Source organism: Protopterus annectens, chromosome 6.part0, assembly GCF_019279795.1.
Source record: "Protopterus annectens isolate FY-2018-M chromosome 6.part0, PAN1.0, whole genome shotgun sequence".
NCBI classification, from domain to species: Eukaryota; Metazoa; Chordata; order Ceratodontiformes; family Protopteridae; genus Protopterus; species Protopterus annectens.
This window is the reverse complement of record NC_056737.1, coordinates 1969951160-1969977838: the sequence shown is the minus strand read 5'-3', so window position 1 is coordinate 1969977838 and position 26679 is coordinate 1969951160. Positions and strand designations below refer to the sequence as shown.

The 26679-nt window shown below is 38.5% G+C and overlaps 1 protein-coding gene across 1 annotated transcript in view; it reads right to left on the bottom strand.

The window, feature by feature from the left end:
* Positions 1-26679, bottom strand: part of SESTD1 (SEC14 and spectrin domain containing 1) — a 1957182-nt gene that overhangs the window by 735640 nt on the left and 1194863 nt on the right. The window contains exon 13 of the mRNA XM_044075265.1: positions 2682-2804. Coding sequence (XP_043931200.1) covers positions 2682-2804 — 123 coding nt within the window. The remainder of the gene's footprint in view (positions 1-2681; positions 2805-26679) is intronic.

Sequence of the window (26679 nt, the reverse complement as noted above, 5' to 3'; positions counted from 1 at the left end):
AAGTGCTTATAAAGTGCAACTGTATAGGATTCAGCAGTTGTATCGCTATTGTCCATCAGCATGGTTGTCGTGAAGTTTGCCACTTCTGTCTTAAGAAGCGTGAAGATGGCTTTGGAGAAATTTTTTACTGTGGTTTCCCTAATGGGGGGTGGGGGTGGGATGTGGATGTCTAGGGTGATTTGCTTGTGGTTGGATCGGACCAAGGAGGAATTTACCTCTGGTGTGGAACACCGGTTGCCCATGTTAGTAATGACCAGGTCTAGAATATTGCTGCCCCTGGTGGGGGTGTGGATAAGTTGACCCAAGGCATTGGAATTTGTGAATTCCAGAAAACGTTGAGCACAAAAGTTGGTACGAGTAGTTTTCCCAGTTAATGGTGGGGTAGTTGAAATCACCCATTATTAGGGTGTTAGGTTGTATCCTAATATTTTCCAGTGTTATCAAGAAATGAGGAGTGGGAATCCTGGGGCATGGTGGGGGAGTTAGCAGTCATAACATGTTTCACAGAAGCAGATTTAGACAAATAACTGATGGATCTGCTTCAGGATTAAAAAAAAAAAAAAAAACAGGTACATGTGCACCTGTTGTTATCTTGTATAACTAACCAGACTTCTTGGAGGCAGGAGATTCACCATCAGGTAAGGTAGGAGGAGTACAAAAACATTCAATACAGGAGGGATAGCCACAGCTTTTGGCATCTCTAACTGTAACAACTGATGGTACATTTTTTGTTCCACAGGAACTGCATTTTGGTCCCACAGAAATCCTCTTTCATCCTAAGACAAAGTCTCAGAAAAAAAGATCTCTTCAGCACGGACATCTGATAAAATACTTGTCTTAGAATCCGAGAACTCTGAGAAGAATTTCCTGAAGCACAACCACCCCCCTGCAATGTCTGCTCTTCTGACAAATTCCCTGATGGAAAGGGAGGAATTATTTTCTTTTTCTTTCCTAAAGAATGAGAGGGCAAAGAAAAAGCAATAGTAGGTTACTTGGCATATCCCAGTAACCCAGGACACTGAAAGTTTGGCTAAAAGTTTTTATCATTAAGCACCCTCTATCTATAAACAAGACTCATATTATTCACTCTGGTCGCAGCTGCCACCTGCCCTCCCAAGGCAAGTAAAACCCTTCACCTGATCCTTCCCCTGACACTGAAAAAAGTGGCTTTCCCTTGCACTCCAAGGACATCCCTACAGCTGCAGAGGACTTGCCTATCCCCCTGGTCTTTTCCCAGTAAAAAATCTACACCAAGAGTGGTGTGGTGAAATGGGTGATCTGAGGAACAAGAGGCATTCCAGAGTCACCCATGATTGGCTGAGGTAGAACAGAAGCAGGCCTTTGACATGAAGCCCGCTTTGAAACTTTTTTTCTTTTTGCATGCTGTGAAAGTTACTACCAAGGAGACTGGAGGTTGTTTCATAGGTAAGCCATGGCAGAGACACCAAAAACAGGGAAGAGGACCTAGACTACTCGCTAAATTGTAATTTATAGAACAAGTGGTAATTAGTTAAGTAAATTACTCAAAATCCCCCACAAGCACAGTATCTTGCCCCAAACATATTCAAGTTTACAATCTAAGTATAATTTCTGCCAAAAGTAAAAATTTTCCTCACAGAAAGTTCACACAAACATTTGTATAACAATTCCCTTAGAAATGTAATGACAGCTGAATTACATTTAGTTTTCTAGCTAAATGCAATTACTTTCACAGAAAAACACAAGTTTTTCTCCTAAAATAAAAGTCAGTGGAAGGCTTTACCCAAAGGGTATTTATCTCCCCAGCCCTTTAAGACTGCTAGCTGACCCAAAGTTTGATGGGGTCCGCTGAAGGCAAACTCTCTGGCAGCAAAAAAGCTCTAAAGCTTTTCTCATTCCAACTGTCTTTTTTATGGAGTGCTGCCTGAGCTCTTGATCTGTGGGCATATGGCAAGAAGTGTTAGCTTTTTGAAGCTGGACAGCTACAGTTCAATAGAACCTATACAGCTTAGGCTACTACAACAGTGAACTCTGTTGGAAAATCCAGAGTATGAAAAAGTCATAAGGAGCAGTAAATTGCATTCGCTCATTCTCCATGCAAACCTAAGACCCATGTACATCTTGCGCGTCAACTATAAATTTACATGAGCAACTGAGAACTTCATCAGCTAGAACCATAAAGTGAAGCATGTTATTATTCTGCAAGAGAAATGCATGCCAAAGTTAACTTACTTTTACAACCAACAAAAATGAAAGGCTTGCATTTTACTTGCAATTCATGACCAGAACTATTCTGCTTCTATATCACTGTTCATCAAATTAAACAACTCGGCTACTGCAGAGAGCATGCACACACCTGTCCACACACAAATGCACAAACTGCCATGGAATTTGTTAACACAGTGACACAAATTAATATGAAAATGTTACACACACTGTAATAAACCGAGTGACATGAGCAGTCTATTAATTAGCTCTGAGTAGCCACTTTTAACAGCATTTAAATCCTTCTACAGTCTGTTATTAAACTGCACTGACCTCTTAAATCAGCAGCTTGGACATTTGCAACATAAAGCTAGAATCAATATGTGGAATACATCCCGCAAAGTACTTTTTATAATTTGGTGGGGGGACAAGATATTCTTCATTAGTACTAAAGTTACACACCTGAGATTTAATATGCAAATTAAGTTTTTACTCACACTGTGCTGACTCTCAATTTCCTCATGTTTCTGTTGTAAGGCTTGAGAGGCTCTAATTGAATCTCCAATTCCCCACTGTGTTTTCAGCTGCTCCGATCCTGGCCCTTCCAACCAGTTTACAACCTGCAATTAACACACTTGAAAGATTAGGTGCAGTAATCATAAACCTTCTAGCCAGCTAACTGCCCAGCTCTTTTGTACTTTTCATAATCCGCGAGCTACAAAATAAAGCACAGCTGCTCTAAAGACACATTACGTTCAAGCATCTAAGAAATATAAGGCATGCAAAACAGCAAGTATGAATGCAAATGTAACGCTCTGCATTTCCAAATTCTTCTGAATAGTCTATTTAAGGATACCTTCCATTACTGCTATTTATTAGGTAAAATATTTTCAAAGTAAACTGTTCTGCCCATTTAATGCCAAGCGTCAGCTGTTGCACCATTCTAAGGTTATATATCCTTGACATATGAATAAAATGTAAAGCTTTGCCATTTTGTAACTATGTACATTCAAGAATCTTCTGATTCTAACATGGCTAAATGAAATTAAACCAAAAGTCATACATGGTATGGAAGAGTCCAAGATGGCTGCACACTGAGTAACAGCTTGTTTTTAGCTCTCCCAGTGTGATAACAGAAACTCAGCAGAGAAGGCCAGTAGATTTGTGTTCATGGGTGAATTTCAGTAACTGGCAAGTAAATACACTGCCTGGATGCCAGGAATAAAGAAATAGAGAAGACCTGAAAAAAAATCAGCTACAAAAAGTGAGGAAGAAACACTGACTAGGGAGAGTTCTGCAGCTGTTCAGCAAAAAGTAATGCAACTTTCAGACATGACTTCCAATAACCTACAGGATGATATAAGACAACTGCATACAGCACTGGTTTGTTTGTGTCTTTTGGCTTTTCCCGGTTAGGGGTCGCCACAGTGGAACTCCAGTCCGCTAATGATTGGCAGTTGATTTTTATGTACCAGCTTGACAGGCCTGCCGCACAATCTTCAACGAAGGTACGCCCATTCACGCACATCTCCACGCAGAAGATGCTCTAGCTGAGAATCGAATCGGACAGCGTCTTACTGCGAGGCGACAACGCTACCGCAGCACCACCACCTCTGGTTAAAATATACAAAACACTGATGGAGTATATTAAAACAAACAAAAGGATGGAACAAATAGAAGAAGCTTTAAACAGATATTCAGATGAGATGATAAAGCTGCAAAAATCAGAGGTGGAAATGAAGAAAAGACAGGCTGAATATGACACTGCTCAGGAAGTGATGTTTTAAAAAATAATAGAATTAGTGGACAGAGTACATAGGAAAATTTGAGATTTTCAGCTATACCAGAGAAGCTGGAAGGAACAGACTGCATTAAATTTATGAAAACATAAATAAGCAACTGGACTGGTATTCCAGAGCAGGACTTATTGCTTCAACAGGCACATCGTGTGTATGCTCTAAATCTAGCAGAAAGCAACCTAGACCTTTAATACGCAATCCTACCAGCAGAAAGAACTGATTTTGTCAAAACTGTGGCAGAAGGACAAAATATTAAAAGTAGGTGACAACAGAATGTTTGTGGAGAATGATCAGTCATTGCAAACTAGGCAAAAGGAAGTAAATTCATCCCTCTACTCAGAGAATGCAGAGATGCAAGTGTGAGATTCAAACTGCTGTATCCAGCTGTCTTCAAGGTATTCTTCCCTGGAGGGACAAAATCATTTTTTGATGAAGTGCATCCTAAGAAGGAAACACAAAAGTTTGTCCAACAAAAACTGAGCTGTGAAACAAAGATTTGGCTTCTTGCTCCTCTGGTAATAAAGACCGCAGAGACTACACCTTTGAAACCTTTTCCAGTGTTTCAACGGAAAATGTTGGGAGAGTAGGATGGGAGCAAGACAGCTGACTACAAGAATCGAGAGTACGTTGGAAATGAAACAGACAGGATTTGGGTGATGGAGAAAAACAGTAATATAATCAGTAACTTAATGTGGGATTATTCTTCTTCTTTCGGCTTTTTCCTGGTTAGGGGACGCCACAGCGGATCACCTGTCCGCTCATGACTGGCAGTGGAGTTTTACAGTGTCGAGTTGCCAGCCCGGCGCCCAACCTTCCACAGAAGGCACACATGCACGCACTCACACCTAGGGCCAATTTAGAGTGTCCAATCCACCTACAGCATGTCTTTGCGATGTGGGAGGAAAAGCATTAATTATATTTGTGAAATTTGACAGCATAAGAAAATCTGGAAAAACTGGACTTCTTCAAAATTTGTTTGCTGAGTGGGGGACTCAAGTATATGCTCTACTTCATGTCATTTATGTTCAGACAAATGCTTTGGGGAGGGGAAGAGAGGGATGAACGCTAACTGTAAGTGAAGAAAACACTTTCTTTTCTTAATAGTATTTGTATCTGTGTTGCATGGTTTTCTTTGCATGCTGTTTTGGGGTGTGTAATGGGGATTACAAACACGTGTTGTTTTTATTTTTCTCCCCTCTTCTCTTTCTTCTTGTGCAGTTTTGAGAAACATAGGAAATGTAAGGATCAACAAAAAGGAAAAAGGGAGCCTGCTTAAAGGGGCATGACAAAGTTCATTCTTGCATGGGGAAATGACTGATTAAGGACTTTTGTTTTAAAACAGAGAGCAAGTAAATGAAAAATAGAATAATGAATATTATAAGTTTTTTTCTAGCGCTTGCTAGCTGCTGTTCATGTCTCCATAGAGACAATCTGACAGAGAGAAACTGGAGACAGTCTGGTGGAAGGGGATTGGCTGGGGGAAAAGAAGAAAAAAGAAGAGAGAAATTGACTAGGACATAATGTTCCCTGAAAACAATCAGGTTTTCCCAGGTATGACAGCTTTAAAAATAATACAAAACCAGTTAGTGTTGAAGTAAAGTTCTTTCAGTTTTTTTAAATGCAATGGGGATACTAATATAAACAGGTGCTTTTGTTTTTTCTTGTTCACCCTTCTTTTATCTTTGTCTTTGTTCAGTTTTGAGAAATGTAGGCATTGCAATGAAAAAAAAAATGAGATGTGGAGGAGATGGGGGAGAGTGGAAGCTTCTCGTTAGAGTAGGGTTGCCAGGTTTCTTTGTGGCTAAAACCGGACTAAGGTCACGCCCCTCACATCACTCATAACTCCACCCACTCCCACCCCTCTCCCAACCATGCCCCTCCCATTTTGTGACATCACTGTGACATCAGCTGAACAGAGGGAATACCCTCTTTTTCTGTTCTGGATGCCTGATTTCAGCCGATTTCTCCCCAGTTGCCATAAACACTGTTCAAAACTTTCAGTGTGCATACTGTCTTCTTCTTTTCTTCTACAGTGATTACAGATATTTTGATTTAATTTAAAACATTTATTTCAAATTTTATAGTACAAACCACTGATACACATTTGCTAAACAAAGCAATACAGTCTCACAATGAAAACAGACGTAGCATTAAAACTACTCTGCCTTTAAATCTCACATTCACCGAAACAGCATTGTACATTGTTTTCCAAGTTTAAGATGAGAAAATTTTAAAATGTTCTAAGAAATTACACGTATTAACAACAATCATATCTTACATCAATAAAACAGACCTGAAAATGTATAGCATGGTCTGAAAATACATGTTTAGTATAAAACAATATATAATGACACAATTGGTCTTGCAGCCTTTGAAAAATGAACCTATGCATTTTATAGAAAGCTACAGAGCATATGCTTAGTGTGGATAACTAGTGGATGGTCAGAAAACTAGCTGGGTCATCAATTTACATACCTTTGCTATACCAATCTCAGTATGTCACAAATAACAATTAACCACAGCTAACCCTCAATTATAGAGCATTATATCAAAATAGTTAGTAATATTAACAGGAGAGATACTATGGCAACAAATAAGTTTGCCCTGTTTTATCATTCTAAAATATTTTAACCACATTCAACAGCTTTAAGCAATATAATTTTAAAGGAATTGCAATAAAAAACTTCCTCTTAAGTTAATTACATTTCAGATTTGCTCCTGTAAATCTATCTAATACAACAGTAAGAGCAGTATAGAAATGAATGTGATAGGTTAGATAATACAAGGAGAGGATATCCATTATAAAAAGCAGTAGACATAGAAAGGTTAGAAAAAGGGTAAAAGAATGAAAAGAAAAGACCAGTAAAAAAGAAGGCAGCAGATAGCTGAATTGCAAGCCTGTTAGTGTGTCAGAGTCTGAAGATAGTATGCTAAACATAAAACACAATAGCTACTCAGAAACAGATGTAATTCAAAGAAGAAACAATACAGTAGCTAAATAATTCAAATGCAGTTCAGAATAAATTCCATTTGGGCAATAGTACCAATCAGATCAAATATCACTTGCAAAATGCACAGCGAATAAGCTTTACTTTAAACATGATATAAACATTTGCAACATTAAGAGACTGGGCAGCAGTTTACCACATTAAACATCAACAAAAATGCAGTCAGATATACGCAGAAATAAAAAAACGTTATATACAAAGGTAACAGAGCAAGCAGTTGGCTTATTATAGTACTAAATAGATTAATCTGCCTTTACATGTTTAATGTTCACTGTTAGTCTGACTCCCTGTTGAGGAGAGAAAAACTATTAAGTCTGTCATGAGCTGAAGAGCTGTCTTTCAGTGAACTAAGCCATCAAATTATCCAATTTCCATGGTTGAAATTCATCATCTCTCACATCATATATGTAATATAAGTCAGCTAACCCTATCATTGCACATATATTTTCTCTGCAATATGCTGTTTACGCTTTAGTGCTGGAACCCAAGTCTGCAGAATAAGATATCTCCAGAATAATGTATGCAAACAGCAATTAAACTTTTATTCATATCTTAATTTTTAAAGTCAACATGGGATTTTCGCAGCATTCTTCTTTAGAGATACACAGCAACCAGAAAAGGAAAAAAAAAATCTACTTTCATCTGTTTTATTTCTGAAGTTGCTTCACAAAAGTTATATTTGCAGTGATCAGTCATTATTTCCAAGGCAGCTAAAAGCTAAGCTGAAAATATAGAGCGCATGTATATGAATTTATTTAAAAGTAAAAAGGTAAAAATCTCACAGGGAACTAACAATAATGGACACATTAGAATTACCGCATATATCCAATAGATATCACACTTAAAATCAGTGACATTTCTTTAATTTTTATGAATTTTTGCAAAAAGTAATGGTTTAGGTCAGTCTTCAATTAATTCACTTATACATTATAAAATATATAAAAAAAGCCTTTGTACATGATAACAGGGTGGAATCTGTAGGAAAATACTATGCTTTGAAAATGTGCAAGCTTTATTTGATATTGGAACACATAGTTATTCATTTTGTCTTAGTTTCTGAAGACTGGGCAGATTAAATTTAAAGAATAAAACAAAAATTTCCATTTCTGGGCTGTATGCATTATAACTGATCTCAAAACTCCTAAATGGCCACGTGGAAATGAAAGCTTTCCACACTTTGTTACAAAGTAAATGGCAACAAAATGTTCAAAATACAGTAGATGCTCGGCTAACTACAACCAAGAGTAGCCCAAGACACCTAGTCAACCAACACACATGCATGCACCTTGCCATGATGCAACAAATGGAATAAAAATTCAATCTGAACTCAGATGTAGCAGTCTTCTTTGCTTGAAGTGCTAAACTGGGAAGAGGTGAATTGGTACCCATGTGCTTGGTAATATAAACTGTACACAAATTATGAAAAAACACATCTTTATTTTCAGGAGAGCAATACTGAGCCCAGTAATAAAACTGACTACATGGTCAAAAACCCAATTTCTGCCATTTCCTAGAGGTCTCCCTCCTGTCACTACACTCTGCCAACAAAAGAAATAGTAGCTTTCTTCATGCAGGATTCTGCAGGCCAACTGTGAAAAAATAAATGCATCTCATTACATATCTTTCAATCATTTTTTTGCAATGGGTGGGGTGGGAGTGAAGTCTAAGCATCGTAAGTAGAAACAGAGGAATTTCACCTGCTAGTTTGCAGTGTATGCTATTAATACGTTCTCCTCCTTTTAGTTTTTATGACGCTTAATGGAATGTCTTTTCTTCTTATTGTTATTCCTTCCACCCACACCCTTTTGCAAGGAATACACTGCATACAAATCAATGGAACTTCGCGCTCCTAGTTAAGTGAAAAACTGTTAGTTCCTTGAAAGTATTTATGACTGGTTCTTGTCAAAAGTCCAAGTAACTAAACAAATACATTTTGTATAATATGGATTTGAATAAAATACATGGTTGTGCCACATGTAAACATTCAAGGTACTGAGAGGTAATTTAAGGCCACCTAGTCCTTAGGTTTAACATTTTTACAACAGTTACTGACAAACATTGTATTCTTCTAAGCACAACTACACAACACTAGAAATGTGTATCTGTTCCTTTATGTGCAAAAATACACATAATGCATGATGCAGATGTATGTACAGTACATCAGAAAATGTTATTACTGCTTACTTTGCCTTCCTCACAACATAAACCTGCTCATAAAATTTAACAGTTAGTGTCTGGTGCTCAGAACTCTCTAAACCCATTGTAACAAATTATCCATCCCAGCCAAGATCATACAGCCTCATTCGTCCTGTCCTGTCAAGTGCACATCTGCAGCAGGAGCTCATCTGAAACGACAGCAAAGCACTTCTTACTAGGGTCAGCCTCCCCTTCTCAGGGTTTGCTCTAGTCATTTCATACCGGTTTTCTGAAGCAGATGGAAAAAAGGCCAACTGGCTCACTATTTCTGTGCTCAGCATGTAATTGCATTAGCTTACAATATACAAGAGGCTTATGAGTCCTTTCAAGGCAGCAGATTGGATTCAGATTAGACTCAACAGATGAAACAAAAACATAGGCAATTCCATACTGAAAGAGAAAGCGGGACAGTGGGAAGAAGACAGACAGTCAGACAATGAGGAAGGGGAGATAAGGAGATACATGCACACAGGAGAGTTTGTTGGAAGAGTTGCACTGCGGACACCCCCCCCCCCCCAACGCAGACAAAAAGACAAGAGATGACTTATAGCTTCTACTGGTATCTAGTGTTGCACTTTGTGCATCTCACACTGACAAAAAAGTGATAGGCTTTTGTTAATCTGCTACATCCCCCCCCCCCCCCCATAAAAAAAAAAAAAACGAAATGCAGTTTTTCTGTCATTTGAATCTTTGCTTAGCTGAAACATTTTCTCATTTTAATGCTAAAATCTTGTGATACAAATAGTAATACAAACATATATGTCCAAGCTGTTAATGTTATCAATCTAGATCAGTACGGATAAAGAAGACACAACACAGCAGAAAATAATTGTGCAATCGCTGCTTTTAAAAATCTTTCTTAAATACAAATAAAAAATCAAACAGAAAAAAAAAGAAACTAGTAGAGATGCCAAGAAGCATGCTGCCTTACAACCCTGTTTGTAAACTTTGCAGTTAATTTCTGACACACGATAACAAATTCATCCCGTTGGCCACACACAGCAAACCTATAGGTACCATTGGTATGCAGGTAACATTTTCAAGAGGTAAGTAATAATCTGTTATCCAGTACCTTGTGAAAGCAAAGCCATTGCAATTCTGGGCAAGATGTTCCTAAGAAGAGAGCTGTTCACTTTTATTCCCTTGTGCTGCTTAAAATTTCCGCGCAATTTATTTCCATTCCATCACACTGGTGAATGGAATAAGCACGCACGCATGAGCTGATTGATGACTAAAGCCGGCCCGTACTTAAAGGAAAAGGGAAGAGAAGAGAGAACACGGGCGGCGGTAATTTGCACTGTGTCTGCATAGCATAATTGAATTTGCATACGTTTCAGTCTTTTTACTTTTCAGTCCTCCTTGACTCCTGACTGCACAAAAAAAAAAAAAAAAACGGACTTCATTAGTCCGGTTTTGATGATTTTTTTTCCACTGGACAATTTCACTGAAAACCGGATAGTCCGGTCAAAAACCGGACAGCTGGCAACCCTATCGAGTATGACAAAAAAAGTGCTTTTTCCCCCATGCTTGCATAGGGAAATGACTAGGTAAAAACCCTAGGTGTTATCCAATAACAAGCTAAACAACACCAAGAATAAGTGCTTCGACACAAACGACACGACATATAGCCAAAAGAACTTTTTATTTCTCTAGCGCTTCGGCTACAAATAGCCTTCAAGAAGTAAAATACACAAATTCAGCAGTCATTTTTATAATACCAGCAGCTTCAATAAATTTTTTATTTATTTAACATTTGTTGACCGGGAAAGTCCGACTAGGTTCCACAGAGCCTGTTTTCAGCGGAGGCCCGGGGAGAAATGCTCCAGATGCATGTCTTTGGAACGTGGGAGGAAACCGGAGTACCCGGAGGAAACCCACGCGAACACAGAGAGAACATGCAAACTCCACGCAAACACAGGGAGAACATGCAAACTCCACACAGAAGGCACCCCAGCCGAGAATCGAACCGGAGAACCTCTTGCTGTGAGGCGACAATGTTAACTGCTGCACCACTGCGCCGCCCATGAATTTTTATTAATTAGCAATTAAACAATAAAAACATCAATTAAAACTTTTAAAGTATTCTTCTTTCGGCTGCTCCCGTTAGGGGTCGCCACAGCAGAAGTATATGAGATCAGGTGGTACACACTAAATTTCAAAGGCCAGACATGAATTTGTCTGTGCAGCTTTGGAATAAAGGGACTAGATCTTGTAGAAAGTGTAGGGGATGTCCCTATAAAGTAAATACTTTTCAGACCATAAATGGCATCCCTTTTAGTGTAAATGGGGAATACAATTGTAGAACAGAAGAGGTGGTATATGCTATTAAATGCACGTGCAATATGTTCTATATTGGACAAACACAAAAAGAATATTTAAAGTTAGACTGTTAGAACATTTGAGAGACATCAGGTCAGGTAAGACAGAGAGCCCCTTAGCCCAGCATTTTAGAAGTTACCATAATGGAGATCCCGAAGGACTTAAGGCAACTATATTAGAACAAGTTTGTTTAAAAAATAATAATAAGGAAGTTCATAGATACAATATTTTGAAAAAGGAAACAATATTTATTTTAAAATATGGAACACTGATACCGAACGGATTGAATACTGAATGTTGCTGGAAAAGTGTTATATGAAATTAGACAAGGTCACTTTAAAAGTTTTAACTGATGTTCTTATTGTTTGTTAATTGATTGAAGCTGCTGGTATTATAAAAATGACTGCTGAATTTGTGTATTTTACTCCTTGAAGGCTATTTGTAGCAGAGGCGCTAGAGAAATAAAAAGTTCTTTTGGCTATATGTGGTGTCATTTGTGTCAAAGCACTTATTCTTGGTGTTGTTTAGCTGTATTGTTTTGATGGCCAGTGACCCAGCAGCGAATATTCCACAGATTTTTAGAGAGGAGAATTTGTGTTCCTCTCCGTGAACAATGGATGGGTTTCTTAGTTCCAATATGGATTATGAGAGAGATCGAGTTGAGAGATTAACGGGCAGTGAAGGATCATCTATGCCTGTATGGGAAAGATTTTTGGCAGCGATGAGAAATAAGCGTGTTGTTAATCCTTTTTCCAAAGTTGGCAAACGTTCTATGGACTTTCCACCAGAGGTAAAAACCTTAATTAATAAACTGAGTAATTTAATGAACAAAGAGATGGCTACATATTACAATCAGACAAGTTTGCAGAGATATCTGGACTTGGACATAGCTCTCCGGGATTGAGAGCGGTTAAATATCCATCTTTGCCTTTTGATTTAACAAAACCCGATGATAAACCGTTTAAACAGCGTTGGGGAAAAAGCAGCACATCTCTGTTCTAAGGAATGTACTAACATCCTGGTAGAACGGGATGTGATAAAATTGTGTACAATTAAAAAAGATATCATCGATGTTTGCAATAACTTAGTGACATTAATAGAGAGAACACGTTTTGAATCCTGTTTGTGTGAGATTCAAGAAAAATTAGGTGCATTTGAGAAAAAGTTAATGGAACAAAAAAATGCATAAAATTCAAAGAGACCTTCGAGATTATGAGAAAGGTACTGCCTTTTTTAGACAAACCAATCGCCGATCCAGATCTTGGGTCCGTTTTGAGGAAGGGGTGGGTGTAAGAAGAGAGACCAATGGAAATTATACCAGCATGGAAGTGTCTTCGAGTGAAAATATAAGGTATCATAGTGACGGGGAAGATGTGAGAGATTACCCACCCTCCCTACACCAATGAATGGACATTACATGCAGGATAATTTTTGTTTGTATGGTGAGAATAACAGGCAACAGAAAAAAAGTTACTCAGAACGTGAGCCCCAGAGAGGGGGCCAACAGCGGCAATGGCGGAATAACAAGGGAACCAAATGGTATTGACTGTTGAATAATCCAAATTTTACAGTGAATTTCTGTTTCTTCTTTAAATGAACATCTATGCAATGTGTTAAAGAATGGTTTGAAATTTGTGCCAACAGTAATACTGAAACAATATGAATGTAAAATTGAATTGTATAAGTTGGTTAGAAAATTGCATCTATGGTATTATTTTAACACGCAATGCATTGTGTCAACAAATAATGAGAATGATTATAGTAGTATGCGGGATAGTGATGAGAGCCTTCTTGAAACTGATTCTTTTGATTCATTTATCTCTTGTAATAGTGAAATTAATGCATACTGTCTCATAGACACTTCATCTGTTAGTAGTAAGAGCAAGTTTATGCCACCTTGTATTCACGAAGGCATTAAAAAATTTCATTCTATAGTGGACTTTGAATTAGATATGTTGTTAAAATAATGTTGAATATAATTTGTCAAAACAGGAATGGTTAGCTTTGGCGAATTTTTCCAAACAAAGAGAATTAATTATTAAACCTTCAGACAAAGGTAGTAAAATAGTGGTAATGTATTATGAACAATATCTAAAAATGTGTCTAGAATTGTTAGATGATAGGACAATATATGAGACAGTAAATAAAGACAGAATAGAAGAAGCAAAGAAAAGTTATACGCATTTAATTCAAAAAGGCTTGAGATTAGGTTACTGGACTGATAGTGATGTTACCAATAAACTTACACGCGAAGGAACAGGGCCCGCTTATTTTTATTCTTTGTCCAAAATCCACAAAGACTTAAGGAATCCACCAGGTAGTTTCTGCTACTAAATATTTTCTACACAATGTGGGTGTTATATTACATAAAGTGTTATTAAAAGAAGTAATTCAGCTTCCATCCTACATTAAAAGATACTCTTGATTTTTTTTAGAGAAAGTTAAAAATGTTAAATGGAGGGATGGAATGTACTGGATAACATTAGATGTTAAGAGCCTTTATACTAACATCAGACACAATTTTGGGCTTGAAGCCCTTAGACTTCAAATAGGTAGCAGTCCCTTAACATATTATAGTTTAGAGTTAATACAATTTAGTTTGGAAAATAATTTTTTTTTTACTTTGAAGATCAAATATACCATCAAGTAGAAGGAACATCAATGGGTTCTCCCTTTGCTCCCATGTACGCCAATCTTTTTATGGGTATGATGGAAAGAGAATATATATATATATATATATATATATATATATATATATATATATATATATATATACACATATATATATATATATATATATGTATACAATTCTTTTTTAGAAAAAATATGTAAGATTTTATTTTAGGTTTATTGATAATTTAGTTTTTTTATGTGAGGATGGTGTACACTTAGTACCACATTTTGTGGAAGCAATACAACGGGATAGGTTTCAGATAGCATTTGATGGTTTACAATGTGGACAGGAAGTTTCATTCTTAGATATAAAATTGCGTGGAGTAGCAGGTGCGTGTATAAAAATGAGTATACATAGGAGGTTTAATGAGGTGAATCAATTTTTAATTGGTACTAGTTGTCACCCAAAGCATACATTGGAATCATTACCATTTGGGGCATTCTTAAGAATATGAAGATTGTGCAATGATGAGAGTGTTTTTAAAAAGAACTAGAACAGACTGCAGCAATGTTCAGGAACAAAAGATATGATGTGAAAATGTATTAAATATTAGATATGGAAAAGATAAAATAATAAAATATGGAAGGGAATGTGTTAATAGAAGGAATAAAATGGATACAGACACTTTATTTTTAGTTTTAGGATATAATGTCTTGAGTGAGAATATTAAACAGACCATGCTCCATTATTGGGAATTCTTGAGAAGTTTTGATGATTTAGATGGGCTGGTGAATAAAAGGTTAGTATTCTCGTACAAAAGAGGCAGAAGTATACGAGATCTGGTGGTACACACTAAATTTCTAAGGCCAGACATGAATTTGTCTGTGCAGCTTTGGAATAAAGGGACTAGATCTTGTAGAAAGTGTAGGGGATGTCCCTATATAGTAAATACTTTTCAGACCATAAATGGCATCCCTTTTAGTGTAAATGGGGAATACAATTGTAGAACAGAAGAGGTGGTATATGCTATTAAATGCACGTGCAATATGTTCTATATTGGACAAACAAAAAGAATATTTAAAGTTAGACTGTTAGAACATTTGAGAGACATCAGGTCAGGTAAGATAGAGACCCCTTAGCCCAGCATTTTAGAAGTTACCATAATGGAGATCCCGAAGGACTTAAGGCAACTATTTTAGAACAAGTTTGTTTAAAAAATAATAATAAGGAAGTTCATAAATACAATCTTTTGAAAAAGGAAACAATATTTATTTTAAAATATGGAACATTGATACTGAAGGGACTGAATACTGAATGCTGCTGGAAAAGTGTTATATGAAATTAGACATGGTCACTTTAAAAGTTTTAATTGATGTTCTTATTGTTTAATTGTTACTTGATTGAAGCTGCTGGTATTATAAAAATGACTGCTGAATTTGTGTACTTTACTCCTTGAAGGCTATTTGTAGCTGAGGCACTAGAGAAATAAAAAGTTTTTAGTTATATGTGGTGTCGTTATCCAGTAACAAGTTTATTACAAAGCATGTAAATGAAAAATAATATTGAATATTATAACACCTTTTCTGCTCTCCTCCTAATTTGCCACACCTCATCTCCTCTGCTTACCTCAGCTGTTCTGTACTCCCTATCAGAAACTACTATGCTACAAACTATTTCTCATGCTATGATATATCGCTCGAATAGCATTATTTTCCAAATTTCATTCCTTCATTTTTATGCTTTGTACTACCAATAGGGAATTCAAAGTTTTGCTATCTGTATACCAAGCTTGCTCAAATCAAACTAAGGAACGAAAAATCTCCTAGACTGTATATATGCCACTTTATATTAATTTTCTGTTATTCGTGGATTGTGTTGTCATATAAAGACATGGAGCTCTGATTGCATATATGCCTCTATACAGAAATTTTTTTGTCATTTGTTGTAATTGTAGCATTATGTTATGGAGCTGTTCTCCCCGGGGCTTCCGTTGTAAATGGACCTTGTTCCAGTCGGACTTTCCCGGCAAACAAATGTAAAATAATAAAAAAAAAATATATATATACATATATATAAATATATATATATATATATATATATATATATATATATATATATATATACATATATATAAAATATATACACACACACACACACACACACACACACACACACACACACACGCGTAAAAAAATCAAACAGTACTTTCCAATAGCACAGGCTGCATGCACCATGCATCTTAGCAAGACTAACCATTATTTTTTGATTAACTTTAGCATGTTTGTGTAGCTATCAACTTAGAACTTATGTTCTTGTTAGGAAGCAAAAACTTCAATATTTGAAGTTGTACATAGTTTTGTGGTTGTTTGTTCTGTTTGAGGGCTTCAAAAAAAAAAAAAAGTTATGTAACATGTGACATAGGCACAAATGGATGTGACATGAAACAACTGTATAAAAGACCAACCTGCCAAACAGTATATACATGTAACATGAAAGTTGGAATGAGACATTTAGCAAAACAGCAGTTATATATAAAAGGTGGTAATAATAACTATATCAGAAAATGATGCTTTCTGTAATGTCTTTCAATCTAAATGGTCTTACAGATAAATATAAAAAAGAGTAGTAAATTATATTAACAAATGTAGGGTGCAAATAGCTACGCTACAGGAGACACACATGGAAAGAACTGAACATGTGAATTTGATAAAGAAAGGTTTTCAGGATGGTTATTCGATGGAATATTTGAGGCAAAGGAAAAGAGGAGTACTTATATTAATTGCAAGGGGAGCTCCAATACTGAAAGTAGAGGGAAAAAAGATAATAATGGAAGATGCATAGTACTAAGGGGCTACTGGCTAGGGAGGAGGATTATACTGGCATGCATTTACACCCCCCCTAAAACTGCTATAATGGAGCTTAAGAAAATTCTGGGAGAAATAATCAGCTTTCAGCAAAGAATATTACTTACAGATGGAGACTAGAATTTGGTTTGCAACAATGAAGATGTGTCTGGGGGGCTAGATGGGAAAATATAACAAGGGAGGGTAGACGTTTGAAGAAATTTATGAAAATATTTACCATAGAAGATGTGAATTCACTAATAGGAGTTCGGAGTGAATTTACATATTACTTACTGCGATACAAAAACTGGGCTAGGCTAGCCAGATTTTATATCTCACAGGAATACGTGCATTTCATTGAAGGTCTTGAAATGCAACCAATAACTACTTCAGATCATGCACAGATTTTTTGCATCTTTCGGCTTTTCCCGGTTAGGGGTCGCCACAGCAGAACTCCAGTCCGCTAATGATTGGTAGTTGGTTTTTACATGCCGAGTTACCAGCCCTGATGCACAACCTTCAACGAAGGTACGCCCATTCACGCATGTTTCCACACAGAAGACGCTCTAGCTGAGAATCGAACCGGACAGCATCTTACTGTGAGGCGACAACGCTACCAACGAAAATAAAAATGCAAGGTAATGAAATGAAAATGAGACACTGGTGCTTTTCCACTTACCGGATGAAAATGAGGAATTTAAGGACTGGGTTGTAGAATTAATTCAGGAGCTACTAGAGAAAATAAATTTAACTTCTGAAAACATCGCTAAGCAGTGGTATAAAATTAAAGTGGAGTTTAAAACTAGCTAAACAGTAACAAGAATTATTTAGAGGGATTGACAAATGTTCAAGTATTGCAAAATAGGGGGAATCTCTCAGAATAAGAAAAGGGGCAACTGCAGAATGCTAAACAGAAAATAAGGGATTACCTCGATAATATGCATGAGTTTAGAAAGACTGCTGTTAAGCAACTATTTTTTTGACAATTCTAGAGCACAAAAACTTATAGCACAACTCGAGCAACAAAAAGTGGAAAGGGCAGTCACCAAGTTTAGGGAGCTTGTAACAAGGAAGATAACAAGAGACCCTGTAGACGTATTAGAAATACTTAGGAAATTTTATGAAAATTTGTATAAAGCAAAGAAATATGGAAATCAACAAAAGGTACAAATGGAAATGTTTAATGGAAGAATTTAATACGCCCAATTTAGAGGTAGATGAGGCTCAATTGCTAACAGGATAGGAAGGGATGAGATAAAACTGGCTGTGTATAAAGTCCCCAGGAATAAATGTTATTCCTATGGAAGCTTGAAAGTTAGGAGGGAAAAAAAATGATAAAAATTTGGAAGGTTTTAACAGTATTTTAAGAGGAGGAGAGGGCAGTGGGAACGGTAATACCTAAAGGGGGTAAAGATCCATCGGATCCAGCTTCAAACAGGCCCATTTCAATACTAAACCATGATTATAAAGTGTTTATGTCTATAATGGCTAAAACATTTGCAAAAGTGATACCAAAATTGTAAAGATCAGTGTGATTTTGTGGAGTGGAGGCATAAATTTGACAATATTAACAGAACATTGATTCAGAGGGAAGCAGAATGTAAGAAGGTGCCACTTTTATTGGTGTCTATACTACATGAACGAATGCTTAAAATGTCAACTACGACATGCATGACGGCTTTTAAGCGAACGTTCATCTAATCGAAACAAGGATTTTCAAAAAGTTATAGTTGGCCAGCCGTCAGGAAGCCAATGGCTGACAGATACAGTATACTGTACACCATTAAGAACAAACAAAAAAAAAAAAAAAACAAATCGACAAACAAAATAAAGTGGGGCGCTTCACCTGCTGCCCCCACACCCTCCCTACATAAATATACCAACTCCGAGATCGCACCACAGTGGAGGACTGTCATAATATTACAGAGGGTGACTGTCGAGACCACACCACAGTGGAGGACTATAAGAATGGTGAGACAGGTCATTGGCGTCCTCACTGCTGGCCAACTTTAACTTTTCGATATGCCTTATTTCGACATTCTTGGGCTTCGCTTAGATGAACGTTTGCTTAAAAGCCGTTGAGCATGTCGTACTCAACATTTTAAGTGTTCGTTCATCTAATAGGGAACCTTTTATTGGTGGGTCTTGATGCAGAGAAAACATTTGACAAAAGACACTGGGACTTCATGAGCAGGGCAATGGAAACATTTGCTTTCCCTGATACAATTATAAGGTTGATTACAAGAATATATGAGGGATTGGAGGCACGAATTAAAGTAGATGGGGGTCCTCTCCGATAATGTTTGCCTGAGTAGAGGAACTAGGCAAGGTTGTCCGCTTTCCTCTTTGTTGTTTGCATTAGATTTAGAACCATTGCAAAGAAAATAAGGGACTCAGGAATTCAAGGATATAATTGGTATGGCAGTCAGGAAAAGCTGGCTCTATTTGCAGATGATATTTTATACATGACAAAACCAGAAATTAACATTACAGTGTTGTGGAAAATTTTAAGACCATTTCAAATCTTCTTGGGATACAAAATTAATGAAGCTAAAATGAAGGCAATAGCGGTAAATTATGTACCCACACATGAATTGGTCCAACAATATCCATATTTATGGAGACATGACAAAATGAAGCACTTAGGAGTATAGATTAGAAATTACTCTGTGGTGGCAGCTAAGGGCATGTGGGAAGAGACTAAACAGACGATAATACAAAAATTGAAAAACTGGACATTTTGTTATATGGATATAGATACTAAGTTACAAGCCATTAAAATGTTTTTAGTTCCTTTAGTCTTATACATAGGTCAGGCATACTTTTATCAACTGGAGAAGTTGTGGACAGCAATTAAGAAAGAGTTGAAGGATTTTATCTAGGAAGGGAAGACAGCAAGGGTCAAGTGGGATAAGCTGATTCTACCAACAGAACAAGGTGGACTGGGATTACCTAATTTTAGGGGGTATTTTAGAGCAGCACAGTTAAGGCTCTTATACATAGCACAAGCAGAAAACTACAATTCAAAGTGGAAAGGAATGATGCTGAAACGGGGAGGAAGACCAAGAAATAAGGAAAGATGGTATTTTGGATTCAGACTCTTTAAGAGAACAACCAAAATCAGAGTATTATATTCATAAAACAGCAGGGAGTATTCTAAGAACCAAACCAACACGAGAATGGAGAAAAGAGATGTTGACAGGGTTGACTGTGGTCAGGGATACAGATAATAGGCAAGAGGGAGCTGGAATTTACTGGAGAAAACTGGCAAAGGAAACACGGTACTGGGAGCAAATAACTATAAAGGGAAATGTAATGGAATGGGAAGAGGCCAATAATTTATTTGGAATGTAGGTTAGAGATTGGCTTCCCTAAGAAGGATTGATGTCAGAGTGTAGGCAAAGAGAAAGAAATAGGGGGCTCCTAAATGAAAGATCAGCACTGGTAGAGATTTTAATACAATCTAAAACTGAAGTTGCCATTAAAAAAGGGATAATTAGTAATGCATATAAAATATTGCATGATAATTATAAGAATCAATCAGAGGAGCTTAGAGAGCATTGGGAAGAGAGACTGGATAAGCAATTCACAAAGAGACAATGGGGGGATATACGTATATCTCCCAAATACGAAACAAAGTCTAGAAGATTTAGGATCTTTGCCTGGAAGCATTTACATAGGTATTTTATACCCCAAGTAGAATCTATAAACAATTTTTCCTTAAGTGGATAGCAAATGTTGGAGGTGTGAAGGGCAAAAAAGAGGTAGCTCTGAACATATTTTTTGGAAGTATGATGAGCTGGCAGACTTTTGGGATTTCCTGCAGACCGCTCTGTCGGAGATGCTGGGTGAGCAGATTGAACTGATTGGGGAGATTATTTTTTGAGTTATGCTACATAATTGGGACTGCCTAGACATAGTAAAGCCTTGCTGAGTTTAATTATGGTGGCTGCCAAAAAGCAATTACTAGAAAATGGAAATCTAAGTCTAGACCAACTTTACTAGAAGTAGTGAATATTGTAAGAGAGATAAAACAACTGAAATTAGGATCTTTAGAAAAGGAAAGGATTAAACTACATAGGAAAAAATGAGAATTGTGGGAACAACATATGCAGAGCAGGAATGAGGTTTAACAGGCAGGATTTGAATGAGCTATATAATGCTTAACTGATAATGACTGGATGGTTTATAAGTGATGTATAATATTTACAACTAGAGCTGGTTCAATGGTGTCTGCAACTAAAGTGATATAATTTTGTATGTTTTTCATTTATATACATGTAAGATTGCCTTTGTCATATGTAAAAATTTAATGAAGATGTTTGGAAAAATAGTCATACATGGTATGACATAAAAAAGTTTATTTTAAACTCATTTACTGTATGTGGTATTACACCACAAGGATTTGCCAACAGGCAGACTGCTATTCCAATGTGTTCTGAAGAAAAGTAAAGTTGTCCCCCCCAACTAGCATAAAGTACAGTTTTGTACCTACCATAAATGTAGATGTCCGAACTGGATAGCATCTGCAGTCATAACAAGTGGGTTGTCCTGTCGTCAGGCAGCCCTGCAGTCGGCCGGATTCCAAAGTCCGGGTCCGGCTTCGGCTGATGTCGCACTCCACCCGACGTCATCTCTGTTGGTCTTCGGGTATAAAAGCATCAGCCGACGCCATTTTCCTCAGTGTTTCTTGCCCCAGATGCCAGTAGCCCTCTTGCAGGCTAAAATTTGGATAGATGCCAATGTTTCCAAATAGATAGAGGTAAACACAACAATAAGCATATATGTACATATATACAAACAAATACACCATAAAAGACTCCCCCCCAACAGCTAGCTATTAGGAGGGTAAACACCCTAGGAGTACCACAGAGGGGAAGGAGGGAGGGTAATCCTGACTGCAGATGCTATCCAGTTCGGACATCTACATTTATGGTAGGTACAAAACTGTACTATGTCCTTCATGGATGCATCTGCATTCATAACAAGTGGGTAGAATACCATAGCCAACTAGGGGAGGAGGATAAAAGTAGATTATGGTGTGTTTAGGATCCCTTGCAGTACAGCAGTGGCAAACCCTGCTCGGGATCTGGAATATAGAGGCAAATTATAATGCTTGGCAAATGTATGCACGGAGGTCCAAGTAGCCGCCTCAATAATGTCTTTGGTTGCCACTCCTAAGAAGGCTGTGGTAGTGGCTGTTGCCCTTGTAGAATGAGGTCTTATGTTCTGTGGAATTGGTTTTCCATGGAAGGAGTAACAGTATCGTATGCAATTTCCTATCCATTTTGAGATTGTCTGTTTGAAATAGCTTTTCCTTCCTTCCTGTTGCATAGGCTACAAAAAGTTGGTCAGTCTTTCTGCTATTTTTTGTTCTGTCCAAGTAGTAAGCGTAGCTGTCTATGTACATCCAAGGTATGCAGTATTCTTTCCCTCTGTTTTGTGGGTTGGGAAAGAAGGTAGGTAGGTGGATTGCCTGGTTTAAAGACACTCTGGATACCACCTTGGGCATAAATGTAGGATTAGTCCTCATGGACACTCTATCTTGGTGGAAGATTAGGATGGGTTGCACTGCCATTAAGGCCTGTAGTTCTGAAACCCTCCTTGCTGAAGTAATTGCCAGTAGGAAAGCAGTTTTCCATGACAGGTGTTGTGGGTCTGCTGTTGCTGCTGGTTCAAAGGGTGATAGTGTCAACTTTTCTAGCACAAAGTTTAAATCCCAAGCTGGTAATGGCGGTTTCCTTGGAGGTTTTACATTCTTGATTCCTCTGAGGAACTGCCTGAGCAAAGGGTGCGAAAACAGGTGGATCAAAGCTGTATTCTGCTGAAATAGCTGATGCATGTATCTTGATGGAGGAGTAGGACAGGCCTGAATGGAGACGTTCTTCCAGATACTCCAGAATGTTAGCCATATCTATGTTTGACACATCTCTTCCTTTTTCCGCACTCCAAATGACAAACCTTTTCCATTTTCCAGCATAGTTCCTTCTTGTTGAAGGTCTGCGTGCTTCAAGAATAATGTCTTTAACTCTTTGGGAAAGTTCTGGATTAGCTGCTGCTATGTGATGTTCCATGCAGTCAGTTGCAGCGTTTTAGGTTTGGATGTATGATGCTGTAGTTGTTCTGAGTTAACATCAAAGGCATCAGGGTATTGGCCACATATTGTTCGAGACATGCTCTTCAGTAGTGGGTACCAGTGTTGCCTTGGCCAGTTTGGAGCTATCAGGATTATCCTTGGACGTTCTTCCTTGATTTTTAGTAGTACCGTGTATCAAAGGAAGAGGTGGGAATGCATATGCTGTTAGGCCTTTCCAGTTGAAGGAGAGTGAGTCCACTTTCCATGCTAGTGGGTGGAATGTCCTTGTGCGAATTTTTGAGCTGGTGATTGAGAGGTGATCACGAATAGGTCTATCTGTGGCATTCCCCATTTCTTTGAGATGGTCTTGAAGATGTCCGGGTGCAGCTTCCATTCGTGGGCCTCGAAGTGGTTCTGCTTAATATGTCTGCTAGAGTATTGTCTTTCCCGGTACAAATATTGCCTGTAACTGAATGTTGTAGCTGAGTGCCAGGGTCCACAGCTCCAAGGTCATTCTGCATAGGGGGTATGAATGAGTGCCTCCCTGTTTGTTGATGTACCACATGACTGTGGTGTTGTCTGTCCTTATCATCAACTGGCCCTCTTTGAGAAATGGTTTGAACTTTTGGATTGCCAGTTTTACTGCCAGCATTTCTTTTAGATTGATGTGCAGGTGAAGTTGATCCTGTGTCCACAATCCTTGCACGCATTTGTCCAGCATGTGGGCCCCCATCCTAGGTCTGGAAGCGCCTGTTGTGATGGTCTGGCTTGGTTGACATCTGCGAAAGGGTAGGCCTGGGTTTGACTGGCATGCCTGAGCCCACCACTATAGGAACTCCTGTTTTAAGCATGGAATTAGTGGGATTTCTGTTTCTAGACTGTGTCTGTGTTGGGACCATAAATTCTTTAGGTACCACTGTAGTTTCATATGTAGTCTGGCAAATGGGACCAAGATTATGCATGATGCCATGAAGCCCAAGGCCTGCAGAATTTTTCTTGCTGTTAACTTGTTCAGTTTTGTTAGTGCCAAGAAGTAAAGAGGAAGTTCTTTTTGTTTTTCTGTAGTCAGGAATGCCATTTGTTGTACTGTGTCCAATTCAGCAAGAATGTCCTTGTTTGGGATGGTATCAGCCTTGACTTTTGTAAATTGACTGTATCCCAGTCCTTGTAGCAAGTAAATGACCCTTTGTAAATCTGTTGTCAGCTTGCTTTTGTTGTCCCCTTGTAGCAGGCAGTCGTCCAGGTATGGGTAAATTTGAATTCCTGTAGTCTGCAATGGCTGATTACTGATGCCAGGCATTTTGTGAATACTCTGAAGTAGATAAGCCAAAGGGCAATGCTGAGAATTGATAGTGCTCTGATCCTGCAAGAAATCTGAGGTATCTTCTGCAGATTGGTCGAATGGGGACGTGCAGGTATGCCTCCTTGAGATCTAGAGTTACCAGCCAAGACTCCTTGCCCAGCATGGGAAGAAGTTGCTGTGGGGTCAGCATTTTTGAATTTTGGGACAATGATGTATGTATTTAAGGTGGACAGGTCGAATTGGTCTCCAACTTTTTCCTTTCTTGGAACTAGGAATAGTCTGGAATAGAACCCCTTTCCTTGTTCTGCTGTTGGCACTCTTTCCACAGCTCTCATGTTTGCTAACTCCATTATCTGGCGTAGAGCCTTGGAGGTAGATTTGGCATTCCTCTTTTGACTGGTAAAGTGTGGAAGTGAAACCGTAACCTTGATCTATGGTTTGTAAAAATCCACTTGTCTTTTGTTATGTAGTGCCAGTTCTTTGAAAATAAGGTTAACTTTCCGCCTAGAGGAGCTGCTATTTGTTCCCTGGTAGGCGGATTTAGGATTAAGTCACTGTGGTTGTGCTGATGTAGTGGCAGTGGCTGTGTCTGTGCCTCTGTTGTTACCTTGCCACTGTCGTCCTCTGTAGGCACCTCCTCTGGATTGGTTTCTGCCTCTGGAACGTCTATTCCTGCCCCTTTGAAATTTTGTGGAGTCAGGAAAGGACCAATTTTTGGCAGGCCAGTTCCTGTTAAACCTTGGGGGTTGAACCTGCAAGAAATCTTTTAACAGTTTGAACAGATTTTGCCTTTTCTTCCATTTTCTTCATAACCTGCTGGGCAGGTGTACCAAACAAACTTGTCTTGTCCATAGGAGCATCTAGCAACTTAGCTTTAACATGATCCGGTAAAGCTTGTTCCTTTAGCCATGCATGCCTTCTTATCACTGTCATGGCTGATCTAAATGAAGCCTCCAGTGCATCATAGCCACATTTTAAGGAATGGTTGCTAACCTGTTGTATGTTATTTACCATCTCTAATACATATTTCTTATCAAGAGATTCATCAGTGGTTAGTTTTTTAGTTAACTGATCAAGCACAAACTCTTGGTATTGTATCATGTGAAACTGACAGTTTAAAGCTCTAGCTGAGAGAGTAGCTGAAGTGTAGACCTTTTACCCCATCTGTCTAATGACCTTGCTCTTCAGAAGGAATAGGGTTTTAGCTGTGGTCAGCTGCTACTGCCTTGGGACCCTGGGATACAGTTTCTGGGTCAGCAAGGGGCCTTGTAAAGGTGGTGATGAGTATCTGGCACCCTGTAAAATCTGTCTGGTTTGGCAGGGGCTGGGGTAAAGAATCTGGAGCGGAGCAAACATCATTGAAAAGCATCATCCACCACAGAGAGAACAGGAGGTGCATAGCTAAGGGCCTGTGCTGTGGGAGGTGCAGAAAGGTCCTAAGTCTTTTCTGGAGTCTGAAAAATCCTGTTGCTGCCATTGGAACTGTTCTCGCATGGCATGCAAGGTTTCGCCAAAGGAGAATTCTTCTGGTGGGGAAGCAGCTGGAATGGATTCTTCAGCATCAGAATCTTCAAAATTGGAGAAGGGAGCCTCTGGCTGGTCAGTAATGTCTGATTCATCAGCAGAATCATCAGAAGACACTGGCTCAGGGGGCTCTGCCCTAGGTCTCTTCTCTGGGGGCTGAGAGGCCCTGTGGTAGAGACATCCAAAGGGATGGTGTTTGATAAGTCAACCACCGTAGTGGGTAAAATTTCTGAGGTCGATTCAAGAGTTGTAGCAGGGGCCTCAGCTGTAAGAATAGGTTCAGCTGTACTTTGATCAGTTTTCTCGGTTTCGGCCGAAACAGAGACACTGTCATGTTTGCTTTACCGTGGTTTCGGCCGGCTGAAACCGCTGACCGTATGAGTGTCGGGCTCCTTATCTTTGGCGTTTTTGGTAGATTGGGTAGCTCCCGGAGGATCCGGACCTTGGCATAATGTACGCAAAATCAGAACCGAAAACTGTTCTGCAAACTCCGAATCCGACGCCCAAGCCGCTCGTCGGTTGAAAGAGGGCACAGGCCGAATAACAGGCTGCCGGCTGCCGTGGGCTGGAGCCTAAACAAAAGTTGAACAGTAAGAGTGGAAATCTTTATGAGGTATTTGTTTCCCACAGGTTGGAAACAATTGTTAACTTTTTCTGACATCGGCTGAGGCAAGAAAGAGTCCCCAACGTGGGTACTGTAGCTTTAGAAGTCTTAGAAGTAGTATTCGGTAGCAGTAATCTCTGGATCCGACCGGGCCGGACTTGCGACCAGATTCTGCTTCCGGCGCCACGGCAAGAAAGACTGAGGAAAAT